General features: G+C 30.9%; 1 protein-coding gene across 1 annotated transcript in view; it reads right to left on the reverse strand.

Annotated features, from left to right (window-relative positions):
- Nucleotides 1–11,559: 11,559 nt before the first annotated feature.
- The window catches only part of LOC143055943 (neuroglobin-like), a 35,180-nt gene continuing 23,408 nt past the window's right edge, over nt 11,560–23,331 (reverse strand). Inside the window, exons 2-3 of the mRNA XM_076229000.1 lie at nt 18,738–18,963; nt 11,560–14,877 (exon numbers count right to left, since the gene is read on the reverse strand). Of these exons, the coding sequence (XP_076085115.1) occupies nt 14,728–14,877; nt 18,738–18,963 (376 nt within the window). The 3' untranslated portion in view covers nt 11,560–14,727. The remainder of the gene's footprint in view (nt 14,878–18,737; nt 18,964–23,331) is intronic.

Below are 23,331 nucleotides of genomic sequence, written 5' to 3' on the forward strand. Positions count from 1 at the left end.
CACATGACACAAAATAGAAAACTAAAGAATAAACACTATCTCCACCAAAAACTAGGGGTGATCTCAGGTGCTCCCCCGGAAGGGTAAGCAGATCCTGCTCCACATGTGGCAACAATGATTGCACTGTTAATTTCGAATTTGTTACAATTGTTTGCACAATTATTTTTTAAAAAAAACATAAGCTGCGATAAAGGGCAATGAATTAAAGGGTATATACACCTGGCATATTTAATACCAGGCTTTTTACTAGACATCTGTTTATTTACAAACTTATAAGAGTCGCTAGAACTCAACCAATTGAAATGTAAAATTGAATGTGCAGTTGAATTGCGATCAAAATCGAAATGTTAACAACACACCCTGTACATGCTCTAGAAATGGCATCGATTCAACGGTTGTATGAAAAAATCATTAAAAAAAATACCGAGTACACCAGATGCCCATTAATTTCATCTGCAAAATACTCGTCAGTGGTACTGATCAGTTAATAATGTTGTATAAACTTTGCATCCAGTTTTACTTCTCATAGAGACGTTGTTAGTAAAGAGAGAAACGTTAATGTTGTAACATGAAATGCCACGCAATTACATATACGAATCAAATCTCAATGATATTTTGAACCATGATTAAGTAGTCATAGTAAATTGCAAAAAAACATAATTTGATCATGTAGATAGCAGAAAAAATGCTTCGCTACAACAATTACCTGCAGTGCATGTTCATCGAATTACTTTTCTGGGATATAATTTTTATGTTTTGCTCTATGCCTGATTATGCATACAGAATAGAACATAACCCAACAACAGATTGATCACTATGTGCTAATTGTAAATTACAAAAGTCACAGGTTGTATCCTGTAATATCGATATAAAAGGTATTCAATTCCTTTGTATCAGGTTTCAGATAAAAGTGACATGTCATATAGCCTTGTATAGATTTACAACTAAATATAACCAAAACTAATGAATAATCATGCATATTGGTATCAGTGGAAGGGAAATGCAATCTGAAAAGTTATTTAACCTTTAATTTTATAATAACTTACGACCTACTGATATTCAACTTTGTTTAAATCTAACAGCATGGCCTTATTTCGTATACGAGCTTAAATGGTCGTCTGCAAATATGCACCGAAGGTATAGATTCTCATTACCTTCAGTTTTTCAAAATGTTTTATCAATGAAAAAACTGTAACACTCTGAAACTCCCTGAGTAACCTTCATCAGGAATGACAAAAGTCAAATATTTGAAAACTCATTACATCCCGAGTTCGAATTGAACAAGCTTACAGAAAACCATACGAGCATTACATGCATTGTTAAAAATTTATCTGTAACTAAATACTTCTTTTAATTGACATTATTCTGTTTGGTATTACACTTTCCTTCAAATTTCTCTATTTATTGTTTTCTGATTATACGAATACCATGCTGATTTTTCAAATCTGCTATAGACATGCACTGAAAATACATATTATTCATTCAGATAAAATAAAAACAGTTGAAACAGTTCTACCTAATGTTACAGTATCAAATCGTGTAGCGACGAATAACCTTCGTTCAAGAAATAAATAACAGTAGAAAGATCATGAATTGCGCAATTAAATGTACATAATGTTTGTCCGTTAGCGAATTTATCTATTTCTTATTTATTACATATACTATGTTTCTGCATCAACATGTATGGTTAATACTATTTGCTTCACAAATGCACTATCTTTAACATAATGTTCGTTAGGTTATTGCCAAACAAATACGATGATAAGGAACATTTTGTCATAATGGTAGGAAAACATGCATAATACCAACCATATCAATATCTATGCAGTCGGTACTTAATTTCATAAGTCTGTCCTACAGTTTAGTTGCTTCCTTCGATATGTTAAAAAACAAAACTATGAACAGTAATGTTTTATATCAAGGCGCCAGAATAGTTTTAATTCCTTGGCGTTCTGTTGTTAATGGGTTTTCTGTAAACAAAAATCTTATCTTTTGAGTTTACAATAATACTGCATCAAACGGATATATGGTATTAAGTTATTATTAAATATTGATTGATCTGATTTTTGGTGTTTTAACGCCACTTTTAAGCACCGCATTTAGGCTATTTCGTGGCGGCCAGTTATTATTGGTGGAGGAAGCCAGAGTGTCCGGACAAAACCACCGACTTCGATAGAAAAACTGACAATCCTAGTCAATTAAGATTGGAGTCGAGTGCACCCGCTCGAGCGGAGTTCGAACTCACAACCTCAGTGTTGACTGGCTCGTGATTACAGTAGTAACTACTCAGAACACTCGGCCAACGAGGCCCCCTGATATATATTATGATATTATTACGTAAGTATTTCTGTATTGACCTTGTTATTGGTCCGATGCTTGCTATATTGACCTGAGACGAAGCCAAAGGCCAATACAGCTGGCCAAGGGCCAATAACAAGTCCTATACAGAAATACACGTAATAGTATCTTTTTAATTAACTACAGTGTTACAATATATTTTTTTTAATTTCATTTCACAAGAGTTAAATATTTTTACCTTAAAGTGGAACTATTCAAATTTCAGTTCCTCTTTTAACTAATTTTAAGATGCAATATATAATGTTCTGGTGCCGTTTCCAAGTGTCTTCAGCCTTTGCTCATCTGATGAACTGTTTTCTCTAACAAGAATTTAATTAAAATGTGATTTCAAAAACAAAAGAAGACACAACACATATATGTCATCAGCTGTGGAAAATTGTGAGATCGTCTGCACTCATTGTGCATATTTAACTCGAATTAAAATCTTTTGTACAAGAGAACACTGTACTATAAAAACATATTAGTTGAAATGATAGAATAAGACAATGTGGTATGAGTGATAATGAAACAACTCTCGATACAAGTCAGAATGTATAAAGAGTAACCAATAAAAGGTTAAAGTACTGACTTACACGTAGCCTTTGCTCACACCGAACAGCAAGCTATAAAGTGCCCCGAAATGACAAGTGTGCTAAGTGCTGCTATGATTACATTATGATATTCACAAACATCTTCAAATGGTGTAAATAGTAATCGCCTTGCTTGATTTGGTTTTACCAGAAAAGCTAAATAGTTAAAGCAAAGAATAAGAAGTACCTGAAAACTAGAGAGACATAACACCACAGAAATCTTAAAAGACCCGCTTAGGTCCTAAAATATTATTGATAACAAACTTAACTCAATTTTTCCATTCATATATTTTAATATTAGAAACTCAGGTTGTATCTCCCTCAGACAAAGTTGACTTCAGATGAATTTGTAATTTTTTTTTTTTTTTTTTTGGTCATACAACATTTTTACGTTTTCGTGCGTAATTAGTGTCTGTGGTCATTTTTTCTGTTTACAAAACTTTGAATTTTTCGAAAAACTAAGGATTTTCTTATCACAGACATAGATTACCTTAGCCGAATTTGGCACAATTTTTTGGAATTTTGAATCCTCAATGCTCTTCAACTTTGTAAGTGTTTGGCTTGTTAAATATTTTGAAATGAACGTCGCTGATGAGTCTTATGTAGACAAAACGCGCGTCTGGCGTACTAAATTATAATCCTTGTACCTTTGATAACTATTTACACCACTGGGTCAATGCCACTGCTGGTGGACGTTTCGTACCCGAGGGTATCAACAGCCCAGTAGTCAACACTTCGGTGTTAACATGAATACCAATAATGCGGTCATTTTTATAAATTTTCTGTTAACAAAACTTTGAATTTTTCGAAAAACTAAGGATTTTCTTATCCCAGACATAGATTACCTACAAGGTATTTGGCAAAAATTTTGGAAAATTTGGATCCTCAATGCTTTTCAACTTTGTAATTGTTTGGCTTTTTAAATATTTTGAAATGAGAGTCACTGATGAGTCTTATGTAGACGAAACGCACGTCTGGCGTACTAAATTATAATCCTGGTACCTTTGATAAAAAGTAATTCCCTCTGGAGTTGCTAACATAGAGAATCAACCCGGCTTAAGATAACCTCCATAACAAATACATAAAACACAACAAATGATGAAATTTGATTTAACAGATGCATTATTTATTATATGTATATGAAATAAAGTTCATAATTTGAATAAAATGAAAATTATTTGAAAAAAAGTAATTCCCTCTGGAGTTGCTAACATAGAGAATCAACCCGGCTTAAGATAACCTCCATAACAAATACATAAAACACAACAAATGATGAAAATTCATTTAACAGATGCATTATTTATTATATGTACATGACATTAAGTTCATAATTTGAATAAAATGAAAATTATTTGAAAAATGATAGACCATTTTTTTTTCTAATGTAAACCTGTGAGACAAGAGCAAGTTGATAATATGAACGAAAATAAAATCAGTTGATAAAACTAGTAGTAAATTGTATTGTTTTTATTTAGTTTATATTGATGTATTCTTTATCTTTTTATATCTTATTTTTCCATATTTGCCCTCCTTTAGATAAACCTATTGAAATACAAGTCTGACACGAAAAAAAAAACAGAATTTGGTGTTTTTAAAGAGTGATGAATTAGGCAGTAGCAAGAGCATCAATTGAACTTATCTTAGCTACGAAATCTAATTGTTATGTGCACCAGAGGACGTTGTCATAAAAACAATAGTTTTATCAGCGATGCTAATCCGTTAATGAGTATGTATAATAATTTGCATCCGGTTCAATTTCTCACAATGAAGTTTTTGATTTAATGAGTATTATGAACATAGTGTATTCAAATGCCCAGTAATTGGATCTGAGATATAAATCAAACAAACTTATTTCTTTTGCTTATGTTTCATATCTAGATTGAGTAGCCATATTGATTCAAATTGATAACAACTTAATTGTAGACTAACTAAACAATACCTGATTAGACATAGAAAATAAAACATAACTCAACATCAGGCTTTTCACGCTGTGTTAAATTTAGATTACAAAAAAAACTGTATAATACTTGCAACATCGATTTAAAGGAGATATAATTTCGTTATCATGTTTGTTTAAAGTGGCACTAATTGTCAAATTCATGTTCACATTTATCCTTACGGGTAATCTGAAGCACGCCTCCGGGCATTTTCTCGCTGAATTGAAGTTCCATTGGTGACCTTCAGCTGTTTTCTGCTCTTTGGTCGGGTTGTTGTTTCTTTTAGACATTCCTTATTTCTATTCTCAATTTTATTCTGTAAATTGATATTGGTATAAAGAAATGTCATTTGAAATATTATTGAACCTTTATTTTAAATAAATCTAATATAAACATCTCGGTTTATATTAATGTAACAGCAGGGCATTCTTACGCCCGTCAAGACATTATAAATTGTTAATTGGTCGTCTAAATATATGTTCTATAGATACAGATTATTATTTCCGTGAGGTGCTAAAAATTTGTATTAAACGAGTTCGGCAAAGTAAAGATAAAAGTCAGAAACAAGACATCTTTTCTTGATTAACCTTTATCATGAATGCAAAAAATCAAACCTTTGAAAACTATTACACCGATAGCGTGAACTGAGTCTAAACAGACGTTCTAAAATCTCTTACTTTATTCGATTATATGATCACTTTATTATATACTTTTGTATGTCTACATAGCAACACATATTATATTGTTCAAAAAAGTAAGATGATAATTTAGTGCTTTAATCACAGGGGTTGTATCAATATCTAATTATTAAGACCAAACACCATTTCTCATACCAGCCCTCTTTATAATAGTAATGTGGACAAGTACTGGATTGACATTACCTTGTTTGGTAATACCCTTTCCTGAAAAAGTGGCAACAGTTACGAGAGGGACACTCAGACTCTTATAACGAAAATGAACTGACAAAAAGTAAAATAACAAAAATACTGAACTCAGAAGAAAATTCAAAACGGTAAGTCCCAAATCAAATAATTTAATTTTGGATGTAACGCGTCTTCTGATTGGCTGACGTTATTTTGTTATAAGCCCATAGACATAATTTAGTCATGTGACCGTGACGTCATCAACGTTTTTTCATGGTTTGCTACGCGCGTTATTCAGTGTGCACCAAATTTTTTATGTTATTTCTTCATAGACAGAAAAAATATTACAGTTATTCCTTATTTATGGGGTTCGTGTTGTTTATTCTTTAATTTTCTATGTTGTGTCGTGTGTGCTGTTGTTTGTTTGTCTTTTTCATTTTTAGCCATGGCGTTGTCAGTTTGTTTTGGATTTATGAGTTTGACTGTCCCTTTGGTATCTTTCGTCCCTCTTTTAAGAACACAATGGCATTACTTATGTCTTATTGGTTACGTTTACGTTTTCAATCAAAATAATGAGTAATAGGTTTCGTATCAAACGTCAATTTACAGAAAATGTCATCAGTGGTTTTGATTTTTTTCACTAAACGGGTTTTATTCTTATTATTATTTTGTAAGTATACACAAAATATGTTTTGCTCATGTCGCTTTAATTTACTGAAAGTGAAATTGCACAGTAGAATGTTTTAATCTTTACCAAATAATGAAGGAGTAAGTCATAAAGTTAAACTTAATTATTTATAAATCATTGAACGTTGTAAGATTTTCTAAGATGTAAGATGAAAGACTGATATAAAAAACGATGGGTTATAATGTTGAACGTAAAATTAAAAGAAATACTGCACCCCAATGAAAATTCTAATCGAAAGGTCCTGTATAAAAAGACAAAATAAAAGGAATGAAGAACAACTGTCATATTCCTGACTTGGTACATGTATGGCCTTCTTCAGAAATTGTGGATGAAACTAGCCTTGATGGCTAGCTAAAATCCTTGTTATAATTAAGCATAATTTTCTTAAATTAAGATCTTTGCACACAGAAAAGAAATAAACATTGTTCAATCGGGACAAATCGGTACCGTCATGACCAGATATTCTCCAATATCTGTGGGTTTTTTTTCATGGATCATACTTATATAACAACTAAACTTCTTATTTCACAATACTCTATTGTTCAAATGAACTGTTTAAATTTAGAATGAATGATAACATCAACATTGATTTCCGTGTATCAATTACTGGGTTGACGCTGATATAGGGTTATCTTCAAGGCTAACGACACAGCGTGTTGCGAAAATCAAACAAAATAATTGTTATCCCATAATTTAATTGCGTTTAAGGAACATAATCTTGTTAACATATTGAAGATTGTAAACTGTGAATATCTGAAAAGATTTTTTTTTATTTCTACAGATGTCTCGTTGTTGAGGCTATTAAACGGTGATAGTTATGTTTGTAAGAGGGCCGTACACCGAGTGATTATGTCAACCCCTAGTGGTAAACATGCTAATTGAGGTTAAAAACCAACAATCAATTGGTCATAGATCAAAATTTTTTTAGATGAAATTTATGGTCTCTTCATCTCATGAATCTAGCATGATGCTGATTTTTTTTTTATCTTTACACAAATGCATATATAAGTAATGCAAGGGATATGCATACATACATTTAAATGTTATCAATTAAATGTGATAAATGATTGATAGTTAGTTTCTAAAGGACCAAAATGGCCTTGACAAGATTTTGCTATCGTGTGATCGTTTTTGTGCGTAAAACTCTTTACGTGTTGTTTTCTTTTTTTTTTGTAAATAATTTTGGATTAAGGCGTTCTTGATTCAGGTAAATTCGGAAAAGCGATAATGAGGAAATTATAAGATTTAATATCCAATTACTGCTCGTGAACTTTTTGTTCTTGGAAATGTAATCAGCTTACTAGTGATTGCTTCAGTACTAATATGATAAACGTTATATAACTAACTTTTCTGACATTTTCCGTTGATAAATTTTGAAAAAGAAATCATTAGACTCCATTGGTTACAACTCCCTCCAGATGAATTTGGACTTTATATGTCCCGTGTGGTAATATAGATTTTCACGTGTTTAGGTACTTACAGATCATTTTAATTTGATTTCAAATGTCAGAGTTTGAACATTACTGCTTAGGTAAATTCAACTATGCTTTTGTTATTTTCATCATTTTCAAATGTCCGTTAATACAATTCTGCTTATATGGATAACACTCATGAGCGCGTAGCACACGACACACATTGTGGTATCGTATTTTCCCCTGCTGTATTTTTCAAAAATAAGTTTTTGGGGATTATTTCGAGATACCTAAACAATGATTTCGCTTTCACAAATGATTTCTATGAAGTTCAACATTGTTTTATGCGTGTTTTCTCCAGTTGTTTTCTTTTTGTCCGTATTTTCACATTCATTCCGGTCATATTATTAGAAATCATTGGAATGTTTTCCAACATTTTCATTAGAACAAAATTCAGCTTCAGATTAGAATCTTATCCTCTTCTTGTAATATTTTATATCAAATAAATGCAAATTTGTGCCATGGCTATGCCTCAAGATATTGTATTGCACAACTAAACTGTTGTCATTCAAATCAATGATGAATTCCGTTCCCATACATATACACATACATGACACAAAAAAGAAGTTTTATGGGTTAGGTAAGGAAAATAAGAGTCACTTTTAATTTTTCTTTCTAACTGTGTACTACTACCTCACCCAACGCAAAACGAAATAGCGCCATTGTCCAAAATGAAATTCACTGCTTCTCAGCTGGTAAGAGTAAAAAAATCATCCAGTTTGGTTATAAGTTACAATACTGAGTCTGAGTATATATGGTGGTGACGTGATCCTAAAGTTGATTATTACCTTATGAGCCAACACATACAACATACAGCTGATTGTGTAGACCTTGTACAAAACAGGGTTCATGTTTAGACATAGTTTTGTTCTCATATCACATTGGCACGTTCTGTTTTGTTTTAGTTTGGTTTGAGTTAACGTGTATTTTTTATGTTTGATTTCCTATACAGATGATTTGCTAATTGAAATCCAACTTTTAAAATTTAATTCTGGTAGTAAATAGGTACGGATGAGATCGTGTTAGTGACACTTACAGACGAAAGATAGGCTGACAGGTTGTGAGTGTAGAAATCTATTAGATGAATAATACAAATATAAATGTAAATATTTGTATTTTTTTCATATATATTTATCATTAGTTTGACAGATTAAACATTGGTTTTATTTCTGTTCCTTTTAATCTAAAATATATCTAGAAGTGGCTTAACACTTGCCTTTGAACACTGAGGATATAAAAGTTTTTGTCAATTTTACCATACCAGAAGATACACTTAATTCTATGTTTTAAACTAACTGATAAATGCTAACATGATAAACGTGACCATGAGTGAGACAATTATTATCATTTCATTCCAGCTTTGACTGACAACGCCCATACATATATATATACATGTATATATTGTTTACAGCGAAATAAAAAAATTAACACTATGACAATGTGATAATTTTAGGTAGTACAAAACCCTTGTGTTTCCTAAATTAACTCATTGTATACATAAATAAAGTGATATTATCAAGTTTGAATATGAAAATAAAAGTGAGATTTAAGATAAATTGTGCCTCATAAGAATCTATAGGAGAACAACAGAATGGCGAGATTTATCAAATGAATTATCATAGTCCATAGCAAAGTGGCAGGCCATGCTAAAAACAAACAAAAAAACTAACCTCATTATCAAATTTCTAAGGCTTTTATATGAAGGACCTAGGACTAAAGTATACAAAACGTAACATAGAAAACTCACGACTGAGACAAACTAACCTAACAAAATGCAAGGGTAATCACATGTGCTCCAAAAGTGTCAGAAGAGTCTGCTTCACATTGGCGACCTTCGTGTTAAAATATTTTTAAAATGGTAAATCTTCTCTAGATAGCGCCTTTCAAATTGTTGAATTGACTATCGTTATCTTCAATACTTTAAATTCTTGCTTGAAAAAATCCTCGTCAGAATAAACTCTATATGACGAAAATAAGGAAAGAAAAGCGAACGTCATGAATATCGTATTAACTTGGAGATATTTTATCTCCATATACAGGTACTGCTAGAATGTTGCTAAACAGAAATAAAAGAAAATCAACAGGAGAGGAGCGGTTATCATCTCTTTGTCGTCACGTTTTTTTCTCAACCGACCTGCATTGTAAATTTTCTATATGTTAGCCAAGATATGAGGCATATTAAACTGAGTGTGTGTTTCTTTCATTTCTAGTCACCAAGTCACAAGGATAAATCCGTTTAGTAAAGTCAACAAGTGACAATATATCATTGTTATTCAAAGAACGTAAAGTTAAAGGATAATGCTAGCTTTTGTCATTCTTCCAAAGAATCTCTTATTTAAAATGTGCCTTATCAGAACAGTTGGCTCTCATATCAATGCCGTTTGTTTGTAGCAATTGACGTCTTCCACATTTTACAAATACATTGGCAATCAAGATTCATCAACTCAATTAAAGAGATTTAATTTATTTAACTCGATTGTGCTTATTTTTTTTTTTTTTTTTTTTTATTTTTTTATTTTTACAAACTATATTGTATCCCTTCCCTGAAAAAAGTACGTATATCTACATTGATGATCAATTTTCTTTTCGTTTTGAGTGGTAAATGTTCTGGCTGATCTGCTTGGACAAAATAATATTTATCACAGAGGAAGGACAGGCAGGTGCTTACTCATATTCCGGTCATTAAAATCGTTGTGAATGGTGTTGTGTTGGTTTTTTTCAATTCTTAAACGACAATATAAAAAAGAAATTTGTTTGTTATGATTGCCAATGAGACAAATCTCCTTAAAAAACCAATTGACACTTAGAAATGAACAACTATAGGCTTATACGGCCTTCAACAATGAGCAAAGCACATACCGCATAGTCAGCTTTAAAAAAAACCAAAATGACAAATAAAAAACAATACAGACAAAAAAAACTATCTAGGAGGTGATCTTCTGTGCTTTGGAAATATATTTGTTTGTTTGCTAATGGTGTTACTGAAAGATTGTTTGAGTTATCAGAGGAATAACGAGCATGTATATACACGTTAAATTTGATTACATGTGGACAAATGCTAAATCGTAGTTTCAATTTGAAATATTCAATACATTTCGATCAGTATAAAACATGAGTTATAAGTATAAGTAGGTGTAATGATTATTTTCAATATACTTATAAATATTTTCACAAGTTCCTGAGTCTTAATTGGAAACTTCTTGATTAATTTGTTTATATATGATTGCTAATCCTAGTACGTTTCAGTGGATGCTCAAATCATTGAAGATGGTTTCTTCTGCATGATTCGAACTAAATTTTCGGATTTGTTTTGCAAGCTGTGAATCACAATCCCATCCTCTTGTCATATTTTATGATATTACACACTAACAACTAGAATAAGAGTTTACATAAGTATCCGACGGGTCTCATGTGTTTAGTAGGAACTCCTTAACCGTAAGATAAACCTAAGGTCACAGTCGTGCTTGTTTTTTTCTTCTTTTTTTGTCGTGTATTCAGGGTATTTGACTTAATTTTCCAGTTAAGTATCGTGTGAATTTTTTTGTCATTTTGTTTTACTCGTAATGTCTTTTCATTTTTCTTTTCGTCCTAATTCAATTTATTTTTACTATTTTCAATACCACTTATGCCTATAAATACCGATCTTTTGTCACATATAATAAATGCATGGTAAAAAAAAATATTTATTTTATTACAAATATTTATCGTACAATAAATAATAACATGAAATACAAATTCGTATGTCGGTTCATAAAAATGAGTCAAATGATGAACTATATACATATAGTATATTGAATGAACAGAAATGTTGCAATTTCAAAATAGAGTTTTCTGACAACTCTACGTTAACAAACATCCGTGTCGCTCTGAACATGCTGAAAAATCTAACTTTTGTAGCAATGTTTTACGAATAGCAAATTGTCTTAAAACGTTACATATTTTAAAAAGTGTTGGGTGATGGTTATATTCTAACAAGTGTGTTTTCAGTGTCCGTTATAAAAGAATGTCGATTTTTCCGTTTTACATTTTTAGATCAGTTTGTAAAGAAAGACCTTACTATAAAATACAAATAATCCGATCATATCTTGATTTCAAATATTTCATTCAACAATTATGTCACATGGGCAATTATTTATATAGTTTTCGTCGTTTTTCCAGAAAGAAAATGCGCATAACATTATTTTATTTCTTAAATTATGTAACGTTGTATAAAATGATTGTTTTCAAAATTATTTTTGTGTATATCGCAGTACTTGACCTTCTGGTTGTTGAAGTCAACTAAAATGGCAGAACAATGTCAGTTGTTTGATTGTTTGATAATGTCATGAATGTATATATAAATGATTTTCTGTCATTGTGTAATTAACACATTACTAAAATTCTAAAAAAAAAAACACACATTGATTACACATTATTCATATTTAAAGCTTATCAAAATTATTTGTCACCTCTTTATGAGTAACATACAAACATGTTTAAATATAGTATTACTTGATCACCATACATCATTCTCAAAATACAATATTGAAATTGTTCTGTCGTGTTATTTATAAAAACACACTAGTGTTGATCGTCGTACTAATTAAACTGCTTAAATAATGGTTATCTTAAACTATATACATATATGAAGTTATTTTCTTTCAGAACAATAGCTCATTCTTTCTCAGAATCAACCGATACTATGTTTATGAAATATGTCCCAAGGCATAAAATAATGACCTGTGTGGGGTCATTATTTGCCTTGATAAAAATGCAATCTTTAATTTACTTCAAAATTATGTCCGTCCGATAGTTTTTTGTTGCCGATTTGGAAATTGATCTTTAAAAGTTCAATCGATGATAGGTGTAAAAGAAATCGTTATTGCCCGCATTTTAATCTTAGAAACAAATATAACGTGAAGTTTTGTTAATTTATCGCTACAATACAGAAACATTATCATATATGTCAGATGAATGTTAATGTAGACTTTTATAAAAAAAAAAAAAAAGCCAGATTTAACATATGAGTCACACTGAACAGATTGATTGTTGGATGTGTGCTTAGCTTCCAGTGGCAAATATGTCATGCATGTTCAGAACGATACACACTGAATACTGCGACCTACATGTATTTATATTCGTCTTCGTGTCAGTTCTTAACTTTTTTAAATTTATGTACACCTTTTACTCTATCAAATGATCAACTAATAAGATATTTTTATATTCTATTGAATAACATTCACGTAACTCAATATAGGGTCGGGTGGGGAGGATATATAATTATATCCTAATTATATGTTAAAAGAATGTATTGCTATTCGAAAGACAATCTTTCTGAATATTTAATTCGATTCAATTAATTATAACATTGTTGAAAAAATAACAACTTTGCCGCGATAGAAATGTCATTGCAAATAAAAAAAAAACATGCCCCCCTTCTTTTCAAAAACTAAGTTGGCACAATAATTTAATTACAACGTGTCTTGAATTTTTCAAACACTGTTATAGGATGGTAACAATTCGTTTGTATGTTTCTTCATGCAGTTGCAGTAATATTTTTAAACTTTAGAAGGTATATATCTAGATCAATAAGTGAGTTTTATTTCACATTCTAAATGAGCCATAGGGTGTATTTGAATCTGATCGCATTAGAAAGGAATATCCCACTATAGTATGGTCGGTAAAATAGGTTACTAAATTTTGCAAATCTTATTAAAAAAAAAATTTTTTTGACGGTATATAAGTCAGATAAATGCATATTTTAAGCTTTTTCTTGTCTTAGAAAACACTGAGGGGTATCAGTATTGATCAAATGAAAGACTGACCGTATCTATAACACAAATAACCAGAGAAAAGGTAATACATGAATACAACTAAATGGTTTAAAAACAAAATTCCCAAATTAATCAATAATGTGTAAAACGACGTTTTTGAAAAATTGTTATTGAGACGACTAAAATTGGTTTCTATTCGTAAGGATGATAATACAAAAATCACCATTTAAACAATTCCATCGAATGAATACTCGTATTTAAGCCCAATGCCGAAGAATTTAGGGCTCATGATTAAACATTATTATTTTTTTTTTCATCTACTTCTTATTCTTTATCATCTTATCATTACATTGATCATTATTTTCTAATTTGATTGTTTTGAAATACCACCTAAGATTTATAAAGTTTATTTCAGCTGTAATTGACGCGATTGAAATTGAAGAAATAAACATGAAAAATCATAACAAAAATCCGTTCAGTTTTATAATTTTTCACAAAAACAACACTTATCAATTAGGTTTGGACAAATCTCTTATAATACAGTGCATATATTTTGTTTCACTTGATGTTTATCAAATAAGGACACTTGCGCTTTCGTTGATTTATGATAGTGAAATGATTTTATTTCAATGGCATGAAACATATATTTTCATAATATACAAGAAATGTGTAAACTGATATCGTCATGAAAATGTAATGATGTATCATTTAGATGTTCGTGTTGCTCAGTCTCAAAGTTGGCTTGCTTGGTTCTACACCATTTGAATTTGGGTGAATTGTACAATTGATCAAATGCATTTACTAGAACATGCCACCATCCCTGATAACCCTTTAATATCACTGATATATATATATATATATATATGTTTTTTGTCATGAAACAATATAACGGCAACTACATTTTGATTCAGAAAACCCCATTTTGAAATAGTAAATATTACATTTCAAAACAAGCATGGGTACAATGTATATTGTAGCAGTCCATTTTGCTTTAATCTATGTATTGTTCATACTCATAGTAATCCTCATACACTGGAATTATCATTGCTGCATATTTATCAATAACACATTTTAAAGTAATGCGTTCTTAATACTGAATTGTCGTTGAACCATGGAGGCCCTGTCTCATGTAATATGTCATATACTTGAAAAGCTGTGACCAGGCAACTTGTACCTCCTCTGACCATATATCCTCTAAGTGTGGCTGTATAGCATATAAAAACTGTTGGCCTACCATCTAGAATAAAGAAAAAAGAAATTCAACGATACTTTAACATATAGCTTGCAATAACTTACCCGTGTATGTATATATCAACCAACATATTTAACTGTAACTTGTTGCTATTACTACTATGAGAACAAACTCACAATTACAAAGCCGATTAAATGTGGGTTAAGCTTTTCTCCTAATTGATTCACCATATGGAAATCAACTGTCAAACATGTTAGGTTTAACTAGCTATAAAACCAGTTTTAATCCCCCATTTTCTACATTAAGACTTTCCGTTCTAAATTTCCCTTGGAGTTTGTTATTTTTGTAATTTTTATGTTACTACTGAGACCGTTTTCTGATCTTTATCTTGTTATTTTATCACAAAAAAACGAAATTCTGGTTTGAGTGTTCCAAATTGTATATCATATTTACAAACTACTTCAAATTCAAAAAGAATGCAAGATTTGATATTTAGAAACACGACAATAAAACCTTATCCCTATGAAATCAGTGGTATTGTGATGAATGCCATTTCTTTAGACTGCTGTGTAAGCAAATATGGTTTTTGCATCTTCTTGATTTTGATCGAAACGTTTATAATACACAATATTTTGTAGTACCATGACCATGTTTATTTTTGGATCTTTTTTTCTGTCGCAAAATGAATAAAGGATAAGTCATGAAATGTAATTGGCTATTTTGCATTCATCATGCTTTTCTTCGCATATGTTAAAAATGTTAAAAGACGCCCTCCTAAATTATTGAAATCGTTTAATTTATATTAACAATAACATATCTGTGTAAATGAGCGATAGACATTTTGGTTGCCGCCCTCAAAGGTGAACCTTATACTTTCAATACGAATGAACGCATTTCATGATAAAGATTTGAACGCACAGTTTATACTTATCTTGTTGCAGTTGATCATATCAAGGGGTTTGAACTCATAAACCCACGATGGTTCACTCAAAAATATTTTGGAAAGCGGAAAAGACATTCTAATGAGTAGTTGTCTTCGTTTTTTTATTTTTATTTAAGAATAATGTATTGCGATATTATTTACGGTAGTATAAGTTATCTACCTTCATATCCGTAGATATGGGTATTTTAACACCCTGAAGTACCCCAGTACACCATGAGGCGTAGCCGAAGAGTGTACAGGGTACTGTATGGTGTTAAAATACCCATATCTACGGATATGAACTTAGATAACGAATTTATCCCCGGTCTTAATTGGGCGAGTTTTATGAAAATTCGGGTGTAAGAAGTGTAACGTGAAAACAACGTTTTTTTTTTTCATTATCTAAAAAAGATTTATTGAAATTTGGAAATTTTACAAATTTTTTATGGGGTGTAGGGTCCTTTAAATTTTATGGTAGAACCCTACAGGTAGTCAAAAATAAGATAAGTTTTTTTTATACGGAGACAGAGAAGCTGGACTGAGTCAAATTTGGCGCTCAATGTTGTGAGAGTTACGTCATGGATGGTGTGACGTCAACGTGGGTCATTTGCATAGCTAGGTCAGTAGTCCCATTCGTTGGAAATGTGACAGTCAAGTGATGCATTTAATGAAATGAGTGTAAATGATCGACATAATAGGACAAAATCGTTAATGAATTAAATATTTATTACAAACATCATGGATAATCTACAGAATTCAATATTTCACAAGGAGCAATCATGGAACTAAGGAAAACTTGCGTGAAGTTCCCCGGGATAATGGTTAGCAACTTCCGGGGATATGGGTTAGCAACACCCAGGGGCTACTGGTTTTGTAACGACGTGCGTTAACCAATCAAAATCCCAGATATATACTAAGTCGGGGATAATTGTCTATATCATACTTAAAAGAAGTATAAAGTATAAATTTCAAACTCCAATATAGATGCAAAAGGAGAAGGTTATAATACGTGACAAAAATAGAATGCTCTTTTCGTCATATTCCCGACTAAGAACAAGAACTTGACGTAAACGAAAAAGACGAGTTAAACGTTGGGTTTAATAGTGAGTTAAACTTCCAATCTTGTTGACAATTGTTTTGATTTCCAATGTAATGGAATATATCTTAACATAACAGGATTGGTATCTATATTTTTTGAAGTAGACCAAATATCTTCTTTTAATGATTAAAAACAACAAGGTATTAATATCAGTCATTACATAGATATGTTTTAAATTAACGTCTAATGAACAGAAGACAGGTGCGTCGTCGAATTTAAGTACACGATTTCATCAAAACCTGCAGTTTTAATTTTTCCTATAATGTAAACTGTATGGTATACATAATATGGTCTAAACTAGATTAGATAGCAGGTGTTTAGTATATATAACTTATATTGATAGTTAAAGTAAATTGAAAGATACAGTTTGAACAGGTTGAATATTTGTTGAAGTAGACAAATCGAGATGTACATTATATCAGTCGCAGATATATCTATTATTATCTTATATTCCCAATGTTAGAAAACACTGTAACAGGGGGATTTCTTATAACAAATTAAAAAGAAGTGAAAATTTTATAGACTTATAAGATCATCCAAAGACAAATCCTACTGGTATAGAAATCATGGAGTTTACTAAGGCAGTTTGACAATTACATGTTTGTATTTGGCAAAATGATAGTTCAATGCATACGAAATGATTATATGTCCTTTTATAGCTGACTATGCGGTATGGGATTTGCTCATTGATGGAGGCCATGCGGTAACGAATATTTATAAATTTCAGCGTCATTTGATCTATTTTAGAGTGCTGTCTCATTGGCAATAATAATATATATATTTTTCTTATATCTAAGCATCACTATGTTCATGGGTAAGTCAAAGGGTATTTACTCTATACTAACCTACTAGTTTCACAAAAGAGATAGATTACCAGGGGTGTTACTAATATAACAGAAACTGTTGACTGCGGAGAATCTTTGAGTTTTTTGTCGGTCTACTTATGGATTACATGTTGCTCAATCTTTAGTAATATCAATTAAATAGGGCTACTATATTTATATCAGAGACATGAATCTTCTTTGTGGTTATTCCGTCTAACTTAGAAATTGACTCTTCAAATCTTAATATAGTTTAACCTGATAATATTAATCCCGCTGTATTTTTTCTATCATTTGTAGGCATTATAATTAAATTATATTCTGTTATCATAATTGATAAGACAATTATACATCGCTGTATGACATCTGACGAGTAGATGCATATTTTAGTGAGTGAGGTGTAAATTGCGGTTTTAATTTCTGAAGCCCCTGCTTGTTTAAACTTTTGCAGATGTTTTATGATTGCCATCATTACTTATTACATTACACAACTGCCAAAATAATGATTCCAATTACCCATTAGGCTTTTATATAGTTATCAAAGGTACAAGGATTATGATTTAGTACGCCAAACGCGCGTTTCGTCTACATAAAACTCATCAGTGACGCTTATATCAAAATATTAAAAAGTCCAACAAGTGCAAAGTTGAAGAGCATTTAGGATCCAAAATTCCAAAAAGTTGTGCCAAATAGGGCTAAGGTTATTTATGCCATTCGTTTTTGATGCGTTTTGTTATTTGATTTTGCCATGTGATTATGGACTTTCCGAATTGATTTTCCTCTGAGTTCAGTATTTTTGTGATTTTACTTTTTGGACAGGAAAATCCTTAGTTTTTCGAAAAATTCATAGTTTTGTTAACAGGAAATTTAACAAAAAAATGACCACATTATTGATATTCGTGTCAACACCGAAATGTTGACTACTGGGCTGGTGATACCTTCGGGGACGAAAGTCCACCAGCAGTGGCATGTATCTGTTTTAAAAGAATTTAAATTTATTTGTCCACTTAATTTGGGATTTTTTCCCAGATTACATACCGTAATTATATACTAATGAACCTACCTCTATAAATTCTTCGTTTACATTGTAATTAAGGTGTCTTTGGCCTAGATTGGTCATTAATTCTTTAAATTTATCAGGTGTATCTAAACGTGATATGCATTTATCAACAGTTCCCATCACACGTAAAGCATGTGATCGTAATATTGCACTTTGTTCCATATCTTTTTTGCTAAGCTGTTGAAATGGAAGGAATGCATCTTGTACTTCTGGGTGGCTATCAAATAATCTGTAAAGGAGAATAAAAAACTTTTAATGATTTATGAAATGATTTATATATACAAAATCTAGCATGATACTATATTAATTTTGTTCTAAAAAGCAAAATTGTGTTCCTGTCTTAAATCACAATACGGTTTGGTAAATAAAGGCAACAGTAGTAGTAGTATACCGCTGTTCGAAATTAATTAACTTAGATTTGTCCATAGTTGAGGGCCGTTCAGTGTTAATATATTAAAATAATCAACCGTACAGATAAGTCTCTTGTGAGAAGATGTATCCGTGGTAGTTATACCACATCTTAAAACTATTATATTTATGGCATTGTTTTCCGAAAAGTGAACCCTTAATTGGCGGGAAGCTACCTTATATGATAGATATCACCTGCGTCAGTACATATGATGTCAATTTCAGTGAGAGTTTTGAAACAACACAACTAATTAGTCTGTCACATAAAGTGAATGTCAAGAGTATATATAGTTTATTCTATATCAACTTACTAAATAGAAACTCCTCTGCAACGGTTTAACTGAGGACATCATGACTTAATGAGTTTATCCAGTACGTACAATGTATGCATGACAATTGTGTACATTTAGTATTCTTTTACATACAAAAATGTCAAACTTTGAAAAAATCAAATGATGTAAATCACATTTTTACCATGCTGCTCACACGACATTAACGTTTTACAAACAAATTTTTAAGCAATAAAAAAAACGGAGAACATGTAATTCTTGTGAGGTCGTTGTAGCAGGATATAGATTATACATTGATTTTCAAATGTGGGATCACTATAATGTTCACCTTGCGATGGTTTTATCCATTTTTATTGAACATTTACTTTTTTTTTAAATATTGTGTTACAGTACTAATTGTTACATCTCTGTTAAGTCTGACATTATCAGAGTAATAAAAACGAATAAATCGGTTGTCTTCATGCATTTTGCTTGTTTAAAACAATATGCTTATCCTTCTGGAAGATATTTATTAGTTGTTAATACACTTGATGTATGTATTGACCGTATTTGTTGTTTCATGTTCGATTACCGTCAAGTGGCAAACATAATAATCACTTTCACAAAATTGGAGAAAGATGGGAGAGACATTTTGCTGACACAGAAATATATTGTAACATCTTTTGATACTGCAGTGTATGTACGTGCATTCATTTATACACAGCGAGCAGTTCGATCGTCTTTTCGATGCATATAATAGAATAAAAAAAAGCACTCATTGCAGCTAAACATTACTATTAATCCTATGAATAATAACAATCATAATAAAAATAACATGGCATGGGGAAATCTTTGAAAAAAGTACTGATCTTGTAACTTATAACGAGTCAGAATGTTACATGATAAAACACTATACCTTTTTCTTCAAACAGTTATTTTACCATTACAAGAACGACATATTCCATGCAAAGGAGAGGGCTGAGTGGTTCCGTAAACTTCGTTGGTTCATTTCGGTGCGAATTATTTTTCGAAAATTGTTTTGATGAAAACCTATCATAATTTAATGAAGTTGCAGTTTTCTGTAGAAAACATATAACTAAAAATTTTAGAAATCTTAGAAATAAGCTAGTTTAACAATGAAACAATGATTTTCTCCTAATAATTAACTTGAAGCCATCTTTTCGACAATTGTTTATGACGCCAAAACGAATTAGTTGACCGTTGGAAATCTTTAAGAAAGATTACCCTAAATATGATCCATTCGAGATTAATAACACGTACAATGCAATAACAATTTGAATCATAATCAATGAAGACACGATTTATAATAAAAGATGCTGGAATAACAATCATGTAAGTGAGAAATATAATATAAGTCTTCTCTAATAGGTTTTTGATATGATGTGAATACGTGAGAGCTGTCATTAAAATATAATAACTAATCAGCATTGTATTGAAAATATATTGACGGGCCGTGATGCTTGATCAACATATATTACAGATTTTACGACATTGTAAGAACATTGTTTTTAAACAATACAAGTCTTTTTGTACTGTTTGTTCAAACCTAATCGATGTTATTTCTTACTCACTTTTTAGATACAGATTTAAATTTTCAACTGTGTTTATATGGGAAGCAAACTTATTAGAGGGTTGTCTTATTTGATAAAGAACCACATTTGAACAAAATCACGCATAAAATACCGAATAGATTGACAAGAGAACGATATTCTTTGTTATTCATGCTGCCTCATCATCGGTTGTGATCTTTGGAAAAATTTCAACATTAAATCATTAGTAATAGTGAAGCAGAAACTGCTCTCCCTAACACTAAAATAATAATAACAGAGTATTGGTTATCGTAATAAGTTGATGTTTATGTGAGGCGAGTATATTAGACATTTGTTTTTCTCTGGGTTTTTTCCGAATCATAATTCTTAATCATTCCTTCATAGATATTTAGCTATTTTCCAGATGATCTGTGTAAATATTTTCCTCTGATTTCTGATCGTTGTGACATGATTAAGAAAAAAATCCACACTTGTTTGTTGGCTATTCTAATTGTAACAGTTTTGAAAAGTAGCAGGTATACTTTTAAAAGAGAGGCTAATGGTTTCAGAAATTTTGAATCATTGGTTTATAGCACCCACATCTTTAATCGTGTTAAGGTTTTTTTTCTACATTTGATAGCTGTATATGATCAACATCTTCAAATTTTTGTGAATTTCAATATTCTGAATGAACTTATTACAGACACCAGGATTAAAACTGTGAATGAAAAATGCAAGACGTGCTTTTCATCTATAAAAGAGTCATCATCGACGCTCGAATCAAAAATTTAAAAAGTAAATTATGATCATGGCCAGGTCATTTTTACTTCCTAAAATAGGCACTTTTGATATATACTTTATTAACAATACGGTCCAACAATAATTGTGTATACAGGTATTCTGCACTTAAATGTGTTCACATTATTTGAAGTTTAAGAGATTCGATACGTTAACAGTTATACAGATAACCCGTAGTACTTTTACACTCTTAATCTGAAATGACAGTTTGCATCATTGTTATTTGTTCGATGTTTGTAAGAATACATTTATTTACTAAACTCAGTCCGTGATATAATTAAAGTGTAACGAACAAATACAAATATATATGTTTTATCAGGATCGTCTTGATTATTCCTTAAAATTTTAATTTAAGGCAATAAATGTTTCTAATAGGTTCATCAAAGAAAAAATCTATCTTGCGAATGAAATTACTTTGATATCATGAACTCATCCAATGTATTGTTTCGATTGCATAGAGTAATTATTGTTGAGTGTAACATTTTCAAAGGCATGATGTTTTACCTCAAAAAAATTAAATGCAAAAGTTTATGTTGTCAACAATCCTGAAATCTTTCAACGAGAGGCATGTGGCATTTGGTTGAATCGATTTTTCGATTATTGTTTTGCTCGGGCGAGGAAGGGGGTTTACTTATTTTCTTTTTAGAAGTTCACGTTTTCATATGAAGGTATGCAATATCGCTTTATCATATCGAAAAAAAACTGCAGTTATATTTTCCAACGCAATGTCAACTAGTCTATTATTTCACATTAGCTTTTTCCTTTCATAGAAAAGAACATGCATCTGTTAATATTATTCTCTAATCGTTTAAATCAAACAGGCAACATGTTCACGTAATGTATTTGCTTTTAAAGAAGCCGACTTTAATGCATATCATTATTGGTAGCGTACAATTAGCAATGATCGTAATTGGCGTCATGAATTTAATATATCACGCGTAAGTTAGGTCTTAGTTTGAAAATGTTAACCGTACTAGATAAACTATAACATTATTACGCCCTAAGAGTAAATATGACAATTTGCATCAGTGTTGTTGTTTTGTAACAATAAATAGATTTTATAAATCAATCCGTGATATCAATTAAGCTGTACAGAAAATAGCAACCTTAATGTCTAATCTTGATCGAAAAAAATATGTTTTGATTATTCTGCGAATCTAGTTTGAAGAAAAACATATTTCATAGAAATTGGTCAACGGAAAACAAATTATCTGGCAAAACAAATAACTAAATTATTAGAAACTCTCCACATGTAATGCTAAATCAGAAACTCGTACAGATTGAATAATTGTGAACTGATAAATTATTGGAGGTGTCATGAGGACTTTTTCCAATAGAATAACATGCGCTTTTTTGGGGTCATGTTATAAATTTGAAATATCTTTGTTTTTATATTTCTATATGCATTAATCAATCGTAGAAGGATCCAAAAACAAACCAAATGAAGATTTGCGATAACACATAAATAGTACTTTTAACACAACTGTGTAAACACTGCAATAGAAAGTTATTAATGTTAAGGGAAATAGGGATATTTGATTTCTATTTCTGCAACTCCTTTTGTTTGTTTAC

This window comes from Mytilus galloprovincialis, chromosome 13 (assembly GCF_965363235.1).
Source record: "Mytilus galloprovincialis chromosome 13, xbMytGall1.hap1.1, whole genome shotgun sequence".
Classification (NCBI taxonomy): domain Eukaryota; kingdom Metazoa; phylum Mollusca; class Bivalvia; order Mytilida; family Mytilidae; genus Mytilus; species Mytilus galloprovincialis.